The sequence below is a fragment of the Apis cerana genome, linkage group LG13, assembly GCF_029169275.1.
Source record: "Apis cerana isolate GH-2021 linkage group LG13, AcerK_1.0, whole genome shotgun sequence".
Classification (NCBI taxonomy): domain Eukaryota; kingdom Metazoa; phylum Arthropoda; class Insecta; order Hymenoptera; family Apidae; genus Apis; species Apis cerana.
The window spans coordinates 4,452,853-4,466,647 of NC_083864.1; the positions used below are offsets into that span (position 1 = coordinate 4,452,853).

At 32.3% G+C, this 13,795-nt stretch overlaps 3 protein-coding genes across 3 annotated transcripts; 1 reads left to right on the top strand and 2 right to left on the bottom strand.

Annotated features, from left to right (window-relative positions):
- Positions 1 to 566: 566 nt before the first annotated feature.
- LOC107998844 (protein artichoke) lies at positions 567 to 8,942 on the bottom strand. Its single transcript, XM_017058352.3, has 11 exons — positions 8,074 to 8,942; positions 6,592 to 6,807; positions 5,343 to 6,513; positions 4,570 to 5,276; positions 3,703 to 4,027; positions 3,341 to 3,607; positions 2,825 to 2,978; positions 2,515 to 2,727; positions 1,715 to 2,444; positions 1,309 to 1,637; positions 567 to 1,232 (listed from the first exon to the last, which is right to left on the bottom strand). Exons 2-11 carry the CDS (start codon positions 6,756 to 6,758, stop codon positions 748 to 750), a joined length of 4,548 nt encoding a protein of 1,515 aa, XP_016913841.2. The 5' UTR covers positions 6,759 to 6,807; positions 8,074 to 8,942; the 3' UTR covers positions 567 to 747.
- Positions 8,943 to 9,222: 280 nt separating this feature from the next.
- On the top strand, positions 9,223 to 11,536 carry LOC107998851 (L-threonine 3-dehydrogenase, mitochondrial). The gene is made up of 5 exons (XM_017058364.3): positions 9,223 to 9,619; positions 9,754 to 10,017; positions 10,284 to 10,544; positions 10,906 to 11,172; positions 11,246 to 11,536. The coding sequence occupies exons 1-5, from the start codon at positions 9,466 to 9,468 to the stop codon at positions 11,404 to 11,406; spliced, it is 1,107 nt and encodes a 368-aa protein (XP_016913853.1). The 5' UTR covers positions 9,223 to 9,465; the 3' UTR covers positions 11,407 to 11,536.
- Positions 11,504 to 13,694, bottom strand: LOC107998850 (DNA primase large subunit-like). The gene is made up of 7 exons (XM_017058363.3): positions 13,529 to 13,694; positions 13,074 to 13,408; positions 12,769 to 13,002; positions 12,548 to 12,682; positions 12,086 to 12,464; positions 11,866 to 12,021; positions 11,504 to 11,791 (listed from the first exon to the last, which is right to left on the bottom strand). Exons 1-7 carry the CDS (start codon positions 13,692 to 13,694, stop codon positions 11,532 to 11,534), a joined length of 1,665 nt encoding a protein of 554 aa, XP_016913852.1. The 3' UTR covers positions 11,504 to 11,531.
- Between the last annotated feature and the right edge of the window lie 101 nt (positions 13,695 to 13,795).

The window sequence follows — 13,795 nt, forward strand, 5'->3', positions numbered from 1 at the left end:
AAATACAAATTATATCAATAATTTTGCACAATTATTAAGAATTTTAATATTAAACGTTTATGAGATGTATAACGTAATAACTGTGTTCACAGATAAACTTTTTTTTTCTAGGAATGAGCAACTGTTTCAAATTACCTCTAACTTTTATATAATGTATTAATGGATAAAAAATTTCGTGATTTTTTCATGAACCATGAATATCATTCAATTGTCATTAACGATACATTTGAATGTACCGACATTTTCTATATTATCTGAAAATAGCAGATAAGATTCTTATAATATATACAGTTCTTAGATATTATGAACATGTTTTCTAGAGAATTTAAACATTCTTAACCATTACATTACGTTACTAATAAACAAAAATCGATCAATTCAAGCTTATAATTTTATTTATTTTTCATGAATATATAAAAACTCTATAATATAGCCATCAAGAGATGCACAATGTATCAATTATGCATTTCTTTGTATCATAAGAATTCACATTTGATCACGAAATATAAAATTTTAATCTAAAAATAAGTTTTTATAGTGCAGGTACCTGTTCAGAAGATGTAATATCATCAAATAAACAATATGTTTTTTATTATCAAAACATTTAATATAATCTCGTAACACTTGAATTTTCTTCATTTCGTTTTCTACCGTTCAGGTCGATCATATTAAAAAAACTATTAAGAAAATTTCAAAAATGAATTATTCAATAAATTAATTACTGAAAATATTTAATCTTTCATGTTTTTATATGAAAATGTATAAAATAAGATATATTTGACTTAATAAAGTCCATCGAGCCACACTTGTCTTTTCACCTCCACTATATACTACACCAACAAAAGGTTCTAAATTAGTATCGTTATAATGTTGAAAATACCAATTAAATGAATTGTCTTCAAGAACTTCAGCATTCTCATTGGAAGATCCATCTATTCCGAATAGTTTTTCCTCTTCGTTTTCCAAATTTCGTTGAACAGCTTCAGCCATAGATTTCTGTTTTTCTGGTTCAGCAATGAGACCAATTCGTGGTGATGGAACTTTTGTTATCGTTGGTCTACCTAACGGACGCAAATTTTGGATCAACGAGGGTATTTGACCTCCTGGAACTAAAAACGCTGAAAGCGGTGATGCTTCTGTTTCTCGAGAACCTTGAGATGTGGAATTCTTCCGATTTTCCGAAAATGTTGAATGAAAAGTCGAACGTTCTGTTATAATAGCACTCGAATCATCTATCATTGATATTAAAATATTAAATTATTTGTTTGAATTTATATAAAAAAATTATGATAAAAAGTATAATTTTACCAATTGATTCGTTTCGAACGTTTGTCGCGAGACTGGACGTTTCTTGAAATTCATTTGCCTCGGTATCCCAATACACATGTTTTTCCCCTTTTAATATCTCTGTCGATGTTTCCTTGGATAAAACATCTTTCGTCGCTTCCAAGGCACTTTTCGGCGTAGTCCAAACGATTCTACTCGCGACTTCCACTTGTAATTTTTCTTCGTTTTTAATCGCTTTCCTAATCATTTCCAGATTTTCTCCGTTATAAGCTTCAATAGAAGTTCCATTTGCTTCGTGGTGCGGTTCATCTGATGCAGTACTCGAATCCTTTGTTGAATTTGTGACAGAACTAGAAAAAGATAGAAACAGATAGGTAAAATGTAATGATTATTTTTCTATACATGCATTTCTATCTAATCAAGTTACCTAATTTTTTTCACGCCATTTATTTGCCAATGAAGATCAGATTCATTAACAGATACTGTGGATAACTCTTCCCTTTCTTTCGGCCCTACTTTAGACTTGTTTGTTCTTAGATAAGTTCTTTCAACTTTTGCCATTGTCCCGTTTCCGCTCTTCCATCGTTTCCGTTCTTCTTGCGTAGCGTTCGAATTCTGGATCTTCGAGGTTTCATTTCTAATTTGTCTCTCGTATGTTAATCTGGGGTCAACGATAGGCACAAATCCACCTTGTCCTCGCGGTAACGGTATAAAACCTCCTCTGTGAATTTCTGGTTCCGTAGGCGGAAACGTCCTGTGACGACCTCTTTCAAGTCTCCCCGAAGAATCTTTCCTCTCGAATTTTCTTCTTGAATTTCCCCAAAGATTGAAGTTAAGACTAGGCAAAGGTACCCCGAAGAAGGTAAAACCAGAACTGCTAGGAGAAGGAGGCATCGAGGTAATTTTTTTTATTGGAATGGTATTATTCGTCGCAGTTGAAATCTTCTCTGTCGTTTGTACGGTTTTCTCATTGCTCGTTGGTACAGTGGTTATAAGTTGAGTAGATGTGAATGTCACGTTTGATGTGTCATTTTTATTATCTTGATAATCAGGATACTCGTAGAAATAATCATTATCTTGAATATTGGAAGGAGTCTTTTTTGTCGAAGACTCTTTTAAATTCATCCTTAACGGTACCATCTCCGTTGCTCCAAATACTAAGAGAGACATTTAATAAACATATTGTCGACAAAAGAAAATGATAATTTGTCAATAGCTGTTACCCACTAGAAGAGGAGACAGGATACGGTGCAATGTCGATCATTTCCGCTTCGCAACCAGGATGAATCGGATCGATTTGTCTTTCGCGTTGACAATCCTGACGCGCTAATCTAATTTCCTTGAACAAAGATCCATCCGCGCATCTTGGACCTTCGGAGGAAGCTTGCTGTAACCATCCTCTTAACCATAACATTCCACAGGAACACGAGAGTGGATTACCTTTATCACGAATAAAATTATTCTTATAAAAAAGAAAAAGAAAAAAAAATTAGTACATCGATACATCAAAGAATAGAGAGAGAAAAAATTGAACTACCATCGATATCTAAGACAGCGATATTCGATCTCAATCTTTTGAACGCCGCTTCCGAAACGGAAGCCATTCGATTACTTCTCAAGCTGAGAACCCGAAGTCTCGGCATTTTATCGAAAGGCGAACCTTGGATAGTGCAAATACGGTTGTTGTCCATCTGCAATTAAAGTGGACAACGTATGTATAACGATCCGCTATCTTCTTAATTAACGATGCTGCTATACAATTGCTAGCATAACGAGTGGCCTCGCACCACGGTTCGTGGAGAAGTTTCACTCTCGACGAGAAAGTATTCCTCGTTATTACTAAAGACCAATCCCTACTACTATCATTTGCCCATTCTATGTTCGCGTTAAATATGGTTGGTTACGAAAATCGATTTTTATCGTAACTATTCCATGGATTCTTGCTTTCAAATTAAATTTAAATCAAGCCCGGGTTATCAATCGTTTTAATTAGCGAGCAAAGTTAAATGATCCATAAAATAATTCTTTCTCCTTTTACTTTCACTTTACTTACTTTTAATTCAACTAGCCATTCCATCGATGATAAACTGTTGCTGGATACTCTGGATAATCGATTATTGCTCAAATCTAAAACTTCCAGGGAGCGCAAGCTATCCAAGCCAATGTAATCCAACGAAGGTAAATGATTGTGGCTCAGATTGAGGAAGAGAAGGTGAGGCACGTTAATGAATGCATTACTCGCAATTTCTTGAATCCGATTTTCCTGAAGTTCCGCGCTTTGCAGTAATGGCAACTCGGTGAAAGCTCCGCTTGGAATTATCTATGTAATTTTTTTTTATTATGACGATAAAACGGTAGATTTTAATAATAATGGTTTTTAAGAAAATATATATGTATATATATTTTTTCTGCTACCTGCAATCGATTCTTTCCAAGTCGTATCGCTTGCAGCTCTGGCAGAGCTCTGATAGCGTTTCTCTCGATAATTCTCAGATCGTTATTTTCCAGATCGATTAATGTTAATTGCGGCAGGCCATCGAAGGCACCCTCGCGCAACTCACGAATACGATTCCTGACAAGTTTGAGCTCGAGCAAGGCCGATAGACTGCTCAATGTTTCCGGTGACAGGATGTTCAGCTTGTTAAAGCTCAAGTCTAATACTTGAAGAGCTGTTAACCCGTGTAACGATCCGGGTAACTCGGTCAAAGTATTGTGCGACGCGTACAATTCACGAAGGTCTCTGCAATTAACAAACGTTTCCTCCCTTTGATACGGGATCATTAACGGAAACATGTGTTTCGCTAATTCGTCTGTTTAAATACATTTAAATAAATTTAAGATCAAACTTTAAACAGGGTATAAAAAATTATTAGCTTTCGAAACTATAAAGAGCATATTAATATCTATCTATATTCAATTAAATGAGCGATATTAATATAATAAATAACGATTAATTAATATCGACTCTTTTTCTTCGATCAATTTAATCGATTAAAGCTCGCTTGCTCGTTAAAGTAATGCAAACTACATAGTAGAAAATTAATGATATGCCAGGATAGTGCTACCTAACAACTAGAAAGAGACATTCAACACGAAGAACTTTCTAGGTACCAATTTGCTAGGTGATGCAACCATATAACCACAAGTGAAACTGCTTTTCTATTCGCGTGTTGACGTGCAAAAAATGGCGCGTCTTAATATAGTTTTGTACGCAATATGGTAGCATTATATATAGTTACACACAAGAAATTAAAATTTTTTTATTTTTTATACGTATATTACCTGGTATTAGAAAATGTTGCATGAGGTATTTGAGCAAGATTATTCCTGCTGAGATCTATTCTCTGTAATCGAATATTTTCCTGGAAGACATCTGGCCTTAGAACTTCCAAACGGTTTCCCCGTAAGCTCAAATCCATCAGTGATCTCAGCGGTCTAAAACTTCGGCCGTGTAGAGTGACTATTCGATTGTATCTCAAATCCAATTGCTCCAATCTCGATAAACCTTCGAAAGCACCTTCCTCTATGAGTCGAAGAGAATTGTAGCCAAAGTTTAACTTTCTCAAATTCGGCAAATCAGTCAGACTGCCTGGAAGTATCCTCTCGATTCCGTTTGCGCTGAGATCCAAGGATCTCAGAAGCGGGAGATCCAGATCTTGAGAGGATATCGCTGGTAAAATAACCATACGATTCATAGGCATGTAAAGGTGCTCTATGTTGCTCGGTAAACCCGGAACTACTTCAAGCATTCGATTCCAACCGACGTCCAATTCGTAAAGATTAGTCAAATGATTGAACGTCAGCGGATGGAGAACGGAAAGCGCGTTTCCAGAGACGTTTATATGCTCCAATAATGGCGTGCCCAAGAATGAATCAGGCTCTACAAGGCCAACCGCATTTCCACTGATATCCAAACGTCTCAAACTTGGCAAATTCGCTAATAAACGAGGTTCTATATGGCGGAAATAATTCTCAGAAAGATCTAGTCCCTGAAATTGTAATATGTCACGATTATCACAAGAGATCAGCAAATGTTTCGACATCCCACCACTTACTTTCAACGCTGGCAAGTTCCAGAACGGCGCTTCCAATAAGTTTGACAAAGAATTATTTTTCAATCGAAGTTCCCTGAGAGCGGGCATCGCGGTGAAGGTTTCTCTTTGCAAAAAGGCCACTCTGTTGTGATCAAGGTGAAGTCTTTCCAGTGTAAGATGACCCCTTAGCGATCCAAAGGGTATCTCTTCGATTTGATTATGGCTAACGTCGAGGAATTTTAATCTGGGCAAAGCTTCCATTACAGATCTCAGTTCAGACACGTGACTCAGATCGTTGTTGATTAACCACATCTCTTCCAATGCGTTTCCAGATCTATGCGGGAAGAATTCAGGATGTATGTGATGTATAAGATTGTGATTGAGATCGACAATTTTCAATGCCGGCATTCTTTGAAATGCTCCAGCGAACACTTCGGTAATATAATTTCTCGATAAATACAAGCGCGAGAGGACCGATAAATCTGTGAATGCTCCTTCACCAAGACGATTTATGCGATTTCTGTCCAGACGTATCAGCGAAAGGGAGGGCAGATCCATGCAGGCACGTCCAATCATCCCGGCGTCCACGATCGAATTTCCAACCAACGAGATCTCTTTCAATTCTGGTAAATCTATCAAAGCTCGAGGATGGACCCAATGAATTCCACAGTCCGTAATATTCATCAACTCGAGCCGCAGTAGACCCCGGAAGAGACCAGCTTCCAAACGTATTAAACGTGGACTACCAAAAACGTGAAATTGTTCCAAGTTAGCCAAGTCTCGAAAATTTCTTGGGGCTAATTCTAACAGAGCCGGTGAGTTAATCTGGAGATATCTGAGTTTTGGTAGTCCAGAGAATCTAGGAAGCTTTTTCATCACTCTACTCTGCAAGGTTACCGCCTCGAGACCCAGTAAATTTTCGAGGCTGTCCACAGGTAACGAACGTAAATCCGGTTCCACGATAAATAATTCTAACAAGGAATCGTGAAGACCCTCTAGCCACCCTGACGACACTCTTTCGAGACGATTGTTTCGAAGCATTAAACGAAGAACGCGCAGACTAGCAAAAACTTTGCCTGGCAGACTAGGTAGATTATTGTTCTCCAAGATCAACTCGTCAACTGGTCGATCTAAATAATGACTCACTGCCTTTAGGCCCTCGAGAACTTTTGGTAACTCACTGTGGCTGCACCTATTGACACAAATAAGAAATGAATCTTGTCCGATGATCTTTCTTTTTCTATTTTTTTTTTTAAACTGTGACACTTGCCATATTTGAATCTCCATGTCACGAGTAGAACATCTACAAGGTAGAATCCTCTCTTGAGTAGGACACCCGTACTCCGAACTTAACTGAGCACTGACACTGATAAAAGATAACAGTGTCAGAAACCAGCCAGTTATAAAGACGCCTCTACCCCACGGTAATTTAATCATAGCGCATTTGGATCTTGGTCTACGACCTTAAACACCAGTCCCACATTTTCTGTAAAAATCATTTTATCTCTAACTGTTCAATTTGTAAAAGCATATAACTTTTTTTTCTCTTTTTAGAAATTTGGATTATCGTAACTAAATGTTAACTGTCTTTGGATGTCATGTTGTTTTATACATAAACCGAAGAACACGCTGTATATACATGGTGTCTACACGTCACGGTCGTAGACGACAAAATTATTGTTTCATACCGTAAGCAAAGTTAAACACCGCTAGGAAAATCTTTCCCCGCGTTAATTACCGCGTCACCCGAAATTGCACGACACGGGTATGTCTTGATAAAACATTTGTATTAATCGCAACAACGTACACTAAAACGTTTATTTATTTCACGAACAATAGCCAAATGCTGTTATCGTGATCACCGAAAGAAGAAGATATTTGAGTAAGTAATTTAAGAGAATCGATACGGAAGAGGAAAGTCTTTTTACTCTATCTAGATAGAACGAAAACAAAGGTTTTCTTCGAGGATAGTGTTCACGGGTGACTACGTGTGTTTCATAATGCGCCTTCCGTAAGTAGAAACAATCGAACGACCTAAAAACGCATTCGAACGTAAGGAATGTTGATATGAAGCAATTGTTAATTAAAATATTTAATCAAAAAACTGTATATATGTACAGTTCGTAATCATATGTTTTGTTGAAAATTTAAGGGAGCGCGTCAGAATCCAGATATACAGGTCGTTACACTCACGTGATTACATTTGCATTCCTCTAAACTAGATTAACCTGATTGTTACCTGATAATACCTGAGCCTATTACCTGATTGTTAGGAAATCGGTTTTCATCGTTCAGTGAGCTTTAAAATTAAACTATTCAATTTGACCAATCTTTTCTATGAACATTCCTCGTTAAATGAGTCTTCGCGTGACGCAAATTGCGAACAGTTGACATAATCCTTTGTTGTATATCCTATTAGTTACGACTTACAATGCGTATAATTGATACAGGTGCAGCACCTTTTTTTATTGTTAATGTCCTGTAACTATGATCGAACTATAGTATACGATCGTATATGATACCAGTGAAAGTGATATATGTTTCCTCTGTCTTCTTATTCTTTCTTAAACTATAGCGAGTAATTTTATGCAACTTTGAAATAGCTGGTGTATACGTAAATTTTAAACAAATAAAAGTAAGATTAAACGAATAAGAATCGCATTATTCTCGTTATTTTTACTATTTAATCATTGCAATTTAAAATGTCAAAACTACTCGATTCTTCGTATCGATTTGTGAGGATCATTCCTACCTTTTTCAGACTTCTCCTCTAGCTGACCAAAAGTCTCGATTTATTTCCGAATAAAAAACGTTTCCACTTCTTAAAATTTTATTTCTTTCTTTAATTATTTATATTTCCTACAGAACGATGTGATTAAGTATTCACTGCCTATTCACAAATCAAAAAGCAACACGTCACGTTTCGAACGTCGTTTGGAAAAGTTAGAAACTCGGTACTCTCGTTACGAACAGATACGAACTAACTACATGAAGAAGTTTTGTACAAAACGTGCTGATGCACAAAGTCGAGGGGAGAAGATGACTGTGGCGTGGGTGATGGCGAGCGGGACGAAAAGAGAATTGCGAAGTGCTGTGTCCAACCACCGTGAAGGCACGCTTCCAGGAAATTCTTCCCTTTCCACCAAATCTTTACGATCTACCAAATTGGTGACAGTGACAAATTTTGAATTTAAAAATGTCCCTCTTATAAATTTTTCAGCCTTCAAATCTGTCACAAGATTTTGAAAGAAATTACGAGCGATTTCAACTATAGAGATATTTTACAAATATTGAAACGATGATATAAGAATAAGATTTGTAAAAAATTAATATTCGTATTATTTAATTGTAAGATCACTGTAAATAATTTCAATCGTAATGTTCACAATAATTCTTTGATTTATATCGACAAGAATCACGATTTCTATAATTTTCTTGAAAACGTGCAGCTAAATGTGTTCCAGTCCAGATGATATGAATACCATCTTCTTTTATTCGCTTTTGTCAAGATGCAGGAAAATATACATTAATTTGATTGAAAATAATATCGAAAAATTTTCCATTCGTCGAGAGCTAACCAGTATTTAATTGTATTAATCATTCAGATTAATCATCGCATTTGAATATCTTATCCATTAACATCTAAAACTTATATTAAAAAATAAATTGAATTAAATATTAGATAATAATTCACAATAATCTACAATTTTTAATAATATTAGATAATAACACTATATAAATTTTTATTAGATAAATATATAATTATTATAAATATGCGAATATCTACTTTAACTAGATTCATAGAAATTAAAAATTCTGCATTTATTAACGCACGTATACAGAAAAGAAGAAATCTGTGTTGCAACTGGTTTTCAGAATCAATCCTGTTATAATATTATGATTATGCGAGTCTACGACAGTCATTTAAAGATATTGAAGCAGAAAAGTCTTTTTAATTTATTATGTTCCTTGTTCCTCTGAGAATTTTTTTATGCAGATAAAAGTTTTCTTCGAATTTTTTTCGATTTTTTTTTTTAATATATCTAACGTGACTGTAACTGGAAAAAAGAAGAAAAAGAAGTGTATTTCAGTAAGAATTGCCACTTTTCTTTTTAATTGAATTTTTTATTTCGGATTTCAAAACATGTGGTGTAAAAATTTATTAAAAGTTTATCAATGGTTTTCAAGAAACATTTTAAGAGATTATTGTATCATGAATTGTTCATCTCAAGAAGTTGAAAAAATTGAAATTAATAAATCACGTATTATCAACAAATCACCAAGAATACTTATTACAGGTGTGTGCATGATTTTAAAATATCAATTAAAATATTTGTTCCAAAATTAATTATTTTTTGCAACAAATTTTTCTTTGTATCTTGCTATGGATTTATATAAAAATTTAATATTCTTTATATTTTTATATTATAAGGTGGTCTGGGACAACTGGGTACCGAGTGTGCAAAACTATTTCGTAAAAATTATGGAAATGAAAATGTCATTTTATCTGATATAATCAAACCGACAGAAGAAAATTTATCAAACGGACCTTTCATTTTTGCCGATATTCTTGATTTTAAAGGATTACAGAAGATTGTAGTAAATTACAGAATTGATTGGCTTATTCATTTCAGTGCTCTTCTTAGCGCTGTAGGTGAACAAAATGTTCCTCTAGCTGTAAGAGTCAACATAGAAGGTAAAATAATCATTGAAGTTCTACATAGATTAGATTGGAATGAAATGGAATATCTTATTAAGTGAATCTTATTAAATATCATCGTAATAATTATGTTATTAACATAAGCATGAAAGAAAGTACATTAGAGAAAGTATGTAGCTTTCATAGATATCTTCAAAGAAAATCTTTATATAAAATTATTCAAAGCGTAAAATTATTTATATTTTTTAAAACCTAAATTTTTCATAAAAAAATTTCTATAAAAAATTAATACTTTATATTAGGAATGCATAACGTTATTGAACTAGCAAAGCAATATAAATTAAGAATATTTATTCCTTCGACAATTGGAGCATTTGGTCCAGATTCACCACGTAATCCTACTCCAAATGTAACTATTCAACGTCCACGAACAATTTATGGCGTTAGTAAAGTTCATGCTGAATTATTAGGTGAATATTATCATCATAGATTCGGTCTTGATTTTCGATGTCTTCGATTTCCGGGAGTTATTAGCAGTGATCCACCAGGTGGTGGTACTACAGGTATATATATTTTATTATTATTTTGATTTTTTATTGTTATTTATTTTATTTTTATTTTGTAATAAATTTGTAATATTTTATTATAAAAATATTTTCCTACCTCAAGAAATAGAGCATTAAAATAATTGCATAATAATGCAATTTATTGGTCTTTAGGGACAATAGTATGAGTAAATTGTTGAACATCTCTTGATCGCGAACCGTGAGGTCGTTTCTTGCGTTTCCCTTATTTTCTGAAGCGTAAATCTTAAAATAACAGTAAAGTAATGTAAAATATTATGAAAAAAAAACCATATAGTTTGTGATAAAGTATTTTTAATATAATTAATATTTTAATTGTATGATTTTATTTTTTTGATAGATTATGCAGTAGCAGTTTTTCACGAAGGATTACTCACTAAAAAGTATGAATGTTATTTAGAACCTTATACAAGATTACCAATGATGTACATAGAAGATTGTTTATCAGCTCTTTTTCAATTTTTAAATACTCCAAGCGAGCAATTACAAAGAAGAGTATATAATGTTACTGCCATGAGTTTCACACCTGAGGAATTATTTACTGAACTTAAAAAATATGTTCCTGATTTAAAGATTTCATATAAACCAGATGCAAGACAATATATTGGTTTGTACATAACATTTATAATTATTAATCTGCAATATACATAACAACATATTTAAACATATTTAAATTTTAGCTGAAAATTGGCCACAAGTTTTCGATGATAGTGATGCTCGTCGAGATTGGGGTTGGCAGCATAAATATAACTTAGAAAAACTTGTAGAATCAATGGTGCGCGATGTAAGGAAAAATTTTTCAAGCAAAAGATCATTAAAAGAAGTTAACAGTTATGTATGATATAATTTAGATATAATTGATATAATTAATATAAATTATATTATATAATTATCTGAAGGTACGAAAATATTATTTATTTTACAACAAAAACAAAATATAAAATTTAGAAAATATATTTTTTATAATTACATATCTTCGCTCATTAATTTCTCAATATCTTCGTCATTTAGATAATTTTCTATTCTTCTTGGAGTTGGTTTAGATGTTCTAACTGGAGTCATGTTCATTTTATCAATTTTTCTCGATGGTGTAGCATTTCTCTCTGTACTTTTTGGGGTAGAAATATTTCTTGAAGGTGTACTTCTATCAATATTGGGAGTGCTAACTCTAGGAGTTCCAACATTTAATTTTCCAGTTTGAGAAAGTTTTTCTTTATTTTCAAATTCTATAAAACAAAAAAAAAAAGAAAAATTTATTTGTTAAATTCATATATCTCTTTAATTTAAACCATTATTGTACCTGCATCTTTAGTCAATATGGCTCGACTTTCTAGGAAATATCCATTTGGATGAATAATAGGTTTATCTGGTAAACGATTATGTAAAACTTTAAAATATGCTGTACAAGCACCAAAGTAATTATCACTTTTTGCTAGTTCTGTTATTTCATTAATACCTAAAATATATAAAATTTTAAATATCATTCCTTATAATAATAAAAGGAAAGACAATATACTTACTTGCTGCAGGTATGCCATAACTAAACAATTTTTGTTTCAATGATGTATTATCCATATGTTTATATGGACAACCATTAAACTCTCCAGGACTTTGAACAGAAGACATAATTTTTTGACATCCGAGAGGAGTGTAATTTGTCTGTCTGCCCTCTTTACCATAAGTATGTCTTATAGTATAGGCATATTCCTTATCAAATTTTACTGAATCAATTTTTTTTGTAAACTCTGTTTTCCAAAAAGACAAAGAATCTTCCATTGTTACACCAATACCTTTTATAAATAAACCATATTGTATACGCCCACTGTTTTTTAGATGGTGATTAGATTTAAGTGCTTCATGTAATATTCTCATGCACATAGGATATGATGTTTTTGATAACTGAAAATTATATTAAGATATATTAAAATTATATAATATAATATTATTCAAGAATAAGATTATATAAAAAATAAATAAATTACCTCATCTAATTTATCTGTGGGTGTAGCAGAACTAGTCCAAATAATACATGTTTTATCAGAAATATTAGGTACAGATTTGAGATATGATTGTATTCTATCATCACCATGCATACGTATAATAGACATTTTTGCAGCCTATACATAAGATTAATCATAATCTAAATAATATTTCATTATATATATACATATATAATGAAAAATAATATAAAATAAAAACTTACTGGCATACCATCAAGTAAGTTTTTTCTAAAATAAGAAAGAAACAAAGATACTAAATCTATTTGTGGTATATATGCTATTCCTTGGCTTAGATAAACTCTACGTGATCTAATTAAATCAGAAACTCTATAAAAAGGCACTTTATAAAATTCTGTCATATCAATATTTAAAACTTTTGTGGATGATGTAGATAAACGAAGTTCCTCTCTAATTTCATCCTTTTCTTCTTGTGTAATCTTAAAAAAATAATAATAAAAAAAATGATCATAAATTTAATGAATTATTTTACACTAATTCAATTTTGTACCTGCTGACAATCAATATTATGCATACTAAGTAACTTTTCTATTCCTTCTTTATCTAATGAACTAAATCTTAATTTAAATAATTCTATTTCTTGGTTGATAAACCACATCTGACGATCTGATTCTTGACAATGTGATAATCTTGATATAAAATGTGATATATGATCTTTTCTTCTACATTGTAAATCTGTTTCTGTTGATTTGTAACCTTTTGCATATAAAAGATGTGCAAAATATTTAAGGCCATCTTTCATTAAAGCTGTATGTAGATTTTGTTTACGGTCTTCTTGTGTCTTAAAATCTGTTCTTATTGCATTGTTTTCCACATGTTGTAAAACTATAAAAATATGATGATCATATGATATATATACAATTAGTTTTATTCATAATTAATAAATTAACAAATTAATAATAATCATAAAATAATAAATTAATTATAATTTTTTATAAAACTTACGTTTTAATCTTTCTCTACCCAATTCTTCAAATTCTGTAAGTGAAATTTCTCCTGTTGGAGGAAAATCATACATGTGCATGTCATGTTGATAAATATTTTGAAGATCAGAATAATCAATATTATTTTTAACATTGATTGTATAACGTCTTCTTTTAGTATATTCCATTTTCTATAAGAAAATATATCCACTTTTCTTTTATTTAAAATGCATTCATAAACTTACGACAGATCACTCAAACAATTTTTTACATAAGAAAATATTGTATA

What these genes read in the sequence shown, in the direction of transcription:
- LOC107998851 (XM_017058364.3), top strand. Translation starts at nt 9,466, where the DNA reads ATGTGGTGTAAAAATTTATTAAAAGTTTATCAATGGTTTTCAAGAAAC. An exon ending in ACCAGGTGGTGGTACTACAG is followed by an intron (nt 10,545 to 10,905) that starts GTATATATATTT and finishes TTTTTTTGATAG; the next exon opens with ATTATGCAGTAGCAGTTTTT. An exon ending in AGATGCAAGACAATATATTG is followed by an intron (nt 11,173 to 11,245) that starts GTTTGTACATAA and finishes TTTAAATTTTAG; the next exon opens with CTGAAAATTGGCCACAAGTT.
- LOC107998844 (XM_017058352.3), bottom strand. Translation starts at nt 6,758, where the DNA reads ATGATTAAATTACCGTGGGGTAGAGGCGTCTTTATAACTGGCTGGTTT. An exon ending in GGAACTTGCCAGCGTTGAAA is followed by an intron (nt 5,277 to 5,342) that starts GTAAGTGGTGGG and finishes TTACAATTTCAG; the next exon opens with GGACTAGATCTTTCTGAGAA. An exon ending in AATGGCTAGTTGAATTAAAA is followed by an intron (nt 2,979 to 3,340) that starts GTAAGTAAAGTG and finishes CTTTAATTGCAG; the next exon opens with ATGGACAACAACCGTATTTG.
- LOC107998850 (XM_017058363.3), bottom strand. Translation starts at nt 13,694, where the DNA reads ATGGAATATACTAAAAGAAGACGTTATACAATCAATGTTAAAAATAAT. An exon ending in ATAATATTGATTGTCAGCAG is followed by an intron (nt 13,003 to 13,073) that starts GTACAAAATTGA and finishes TATTTTTTTAAG; the next exon opens with ATTACACAAGAAGAAAAGGA. An exon ending in CATATTGACTAAAGATGCAG is followed by an intron (nt 11,792 to 11,865) that starts GTACAATAATGG and finishes TTTGTTTTATAG; the next exon opens with AATTTGAAAATAAAGAAAAA.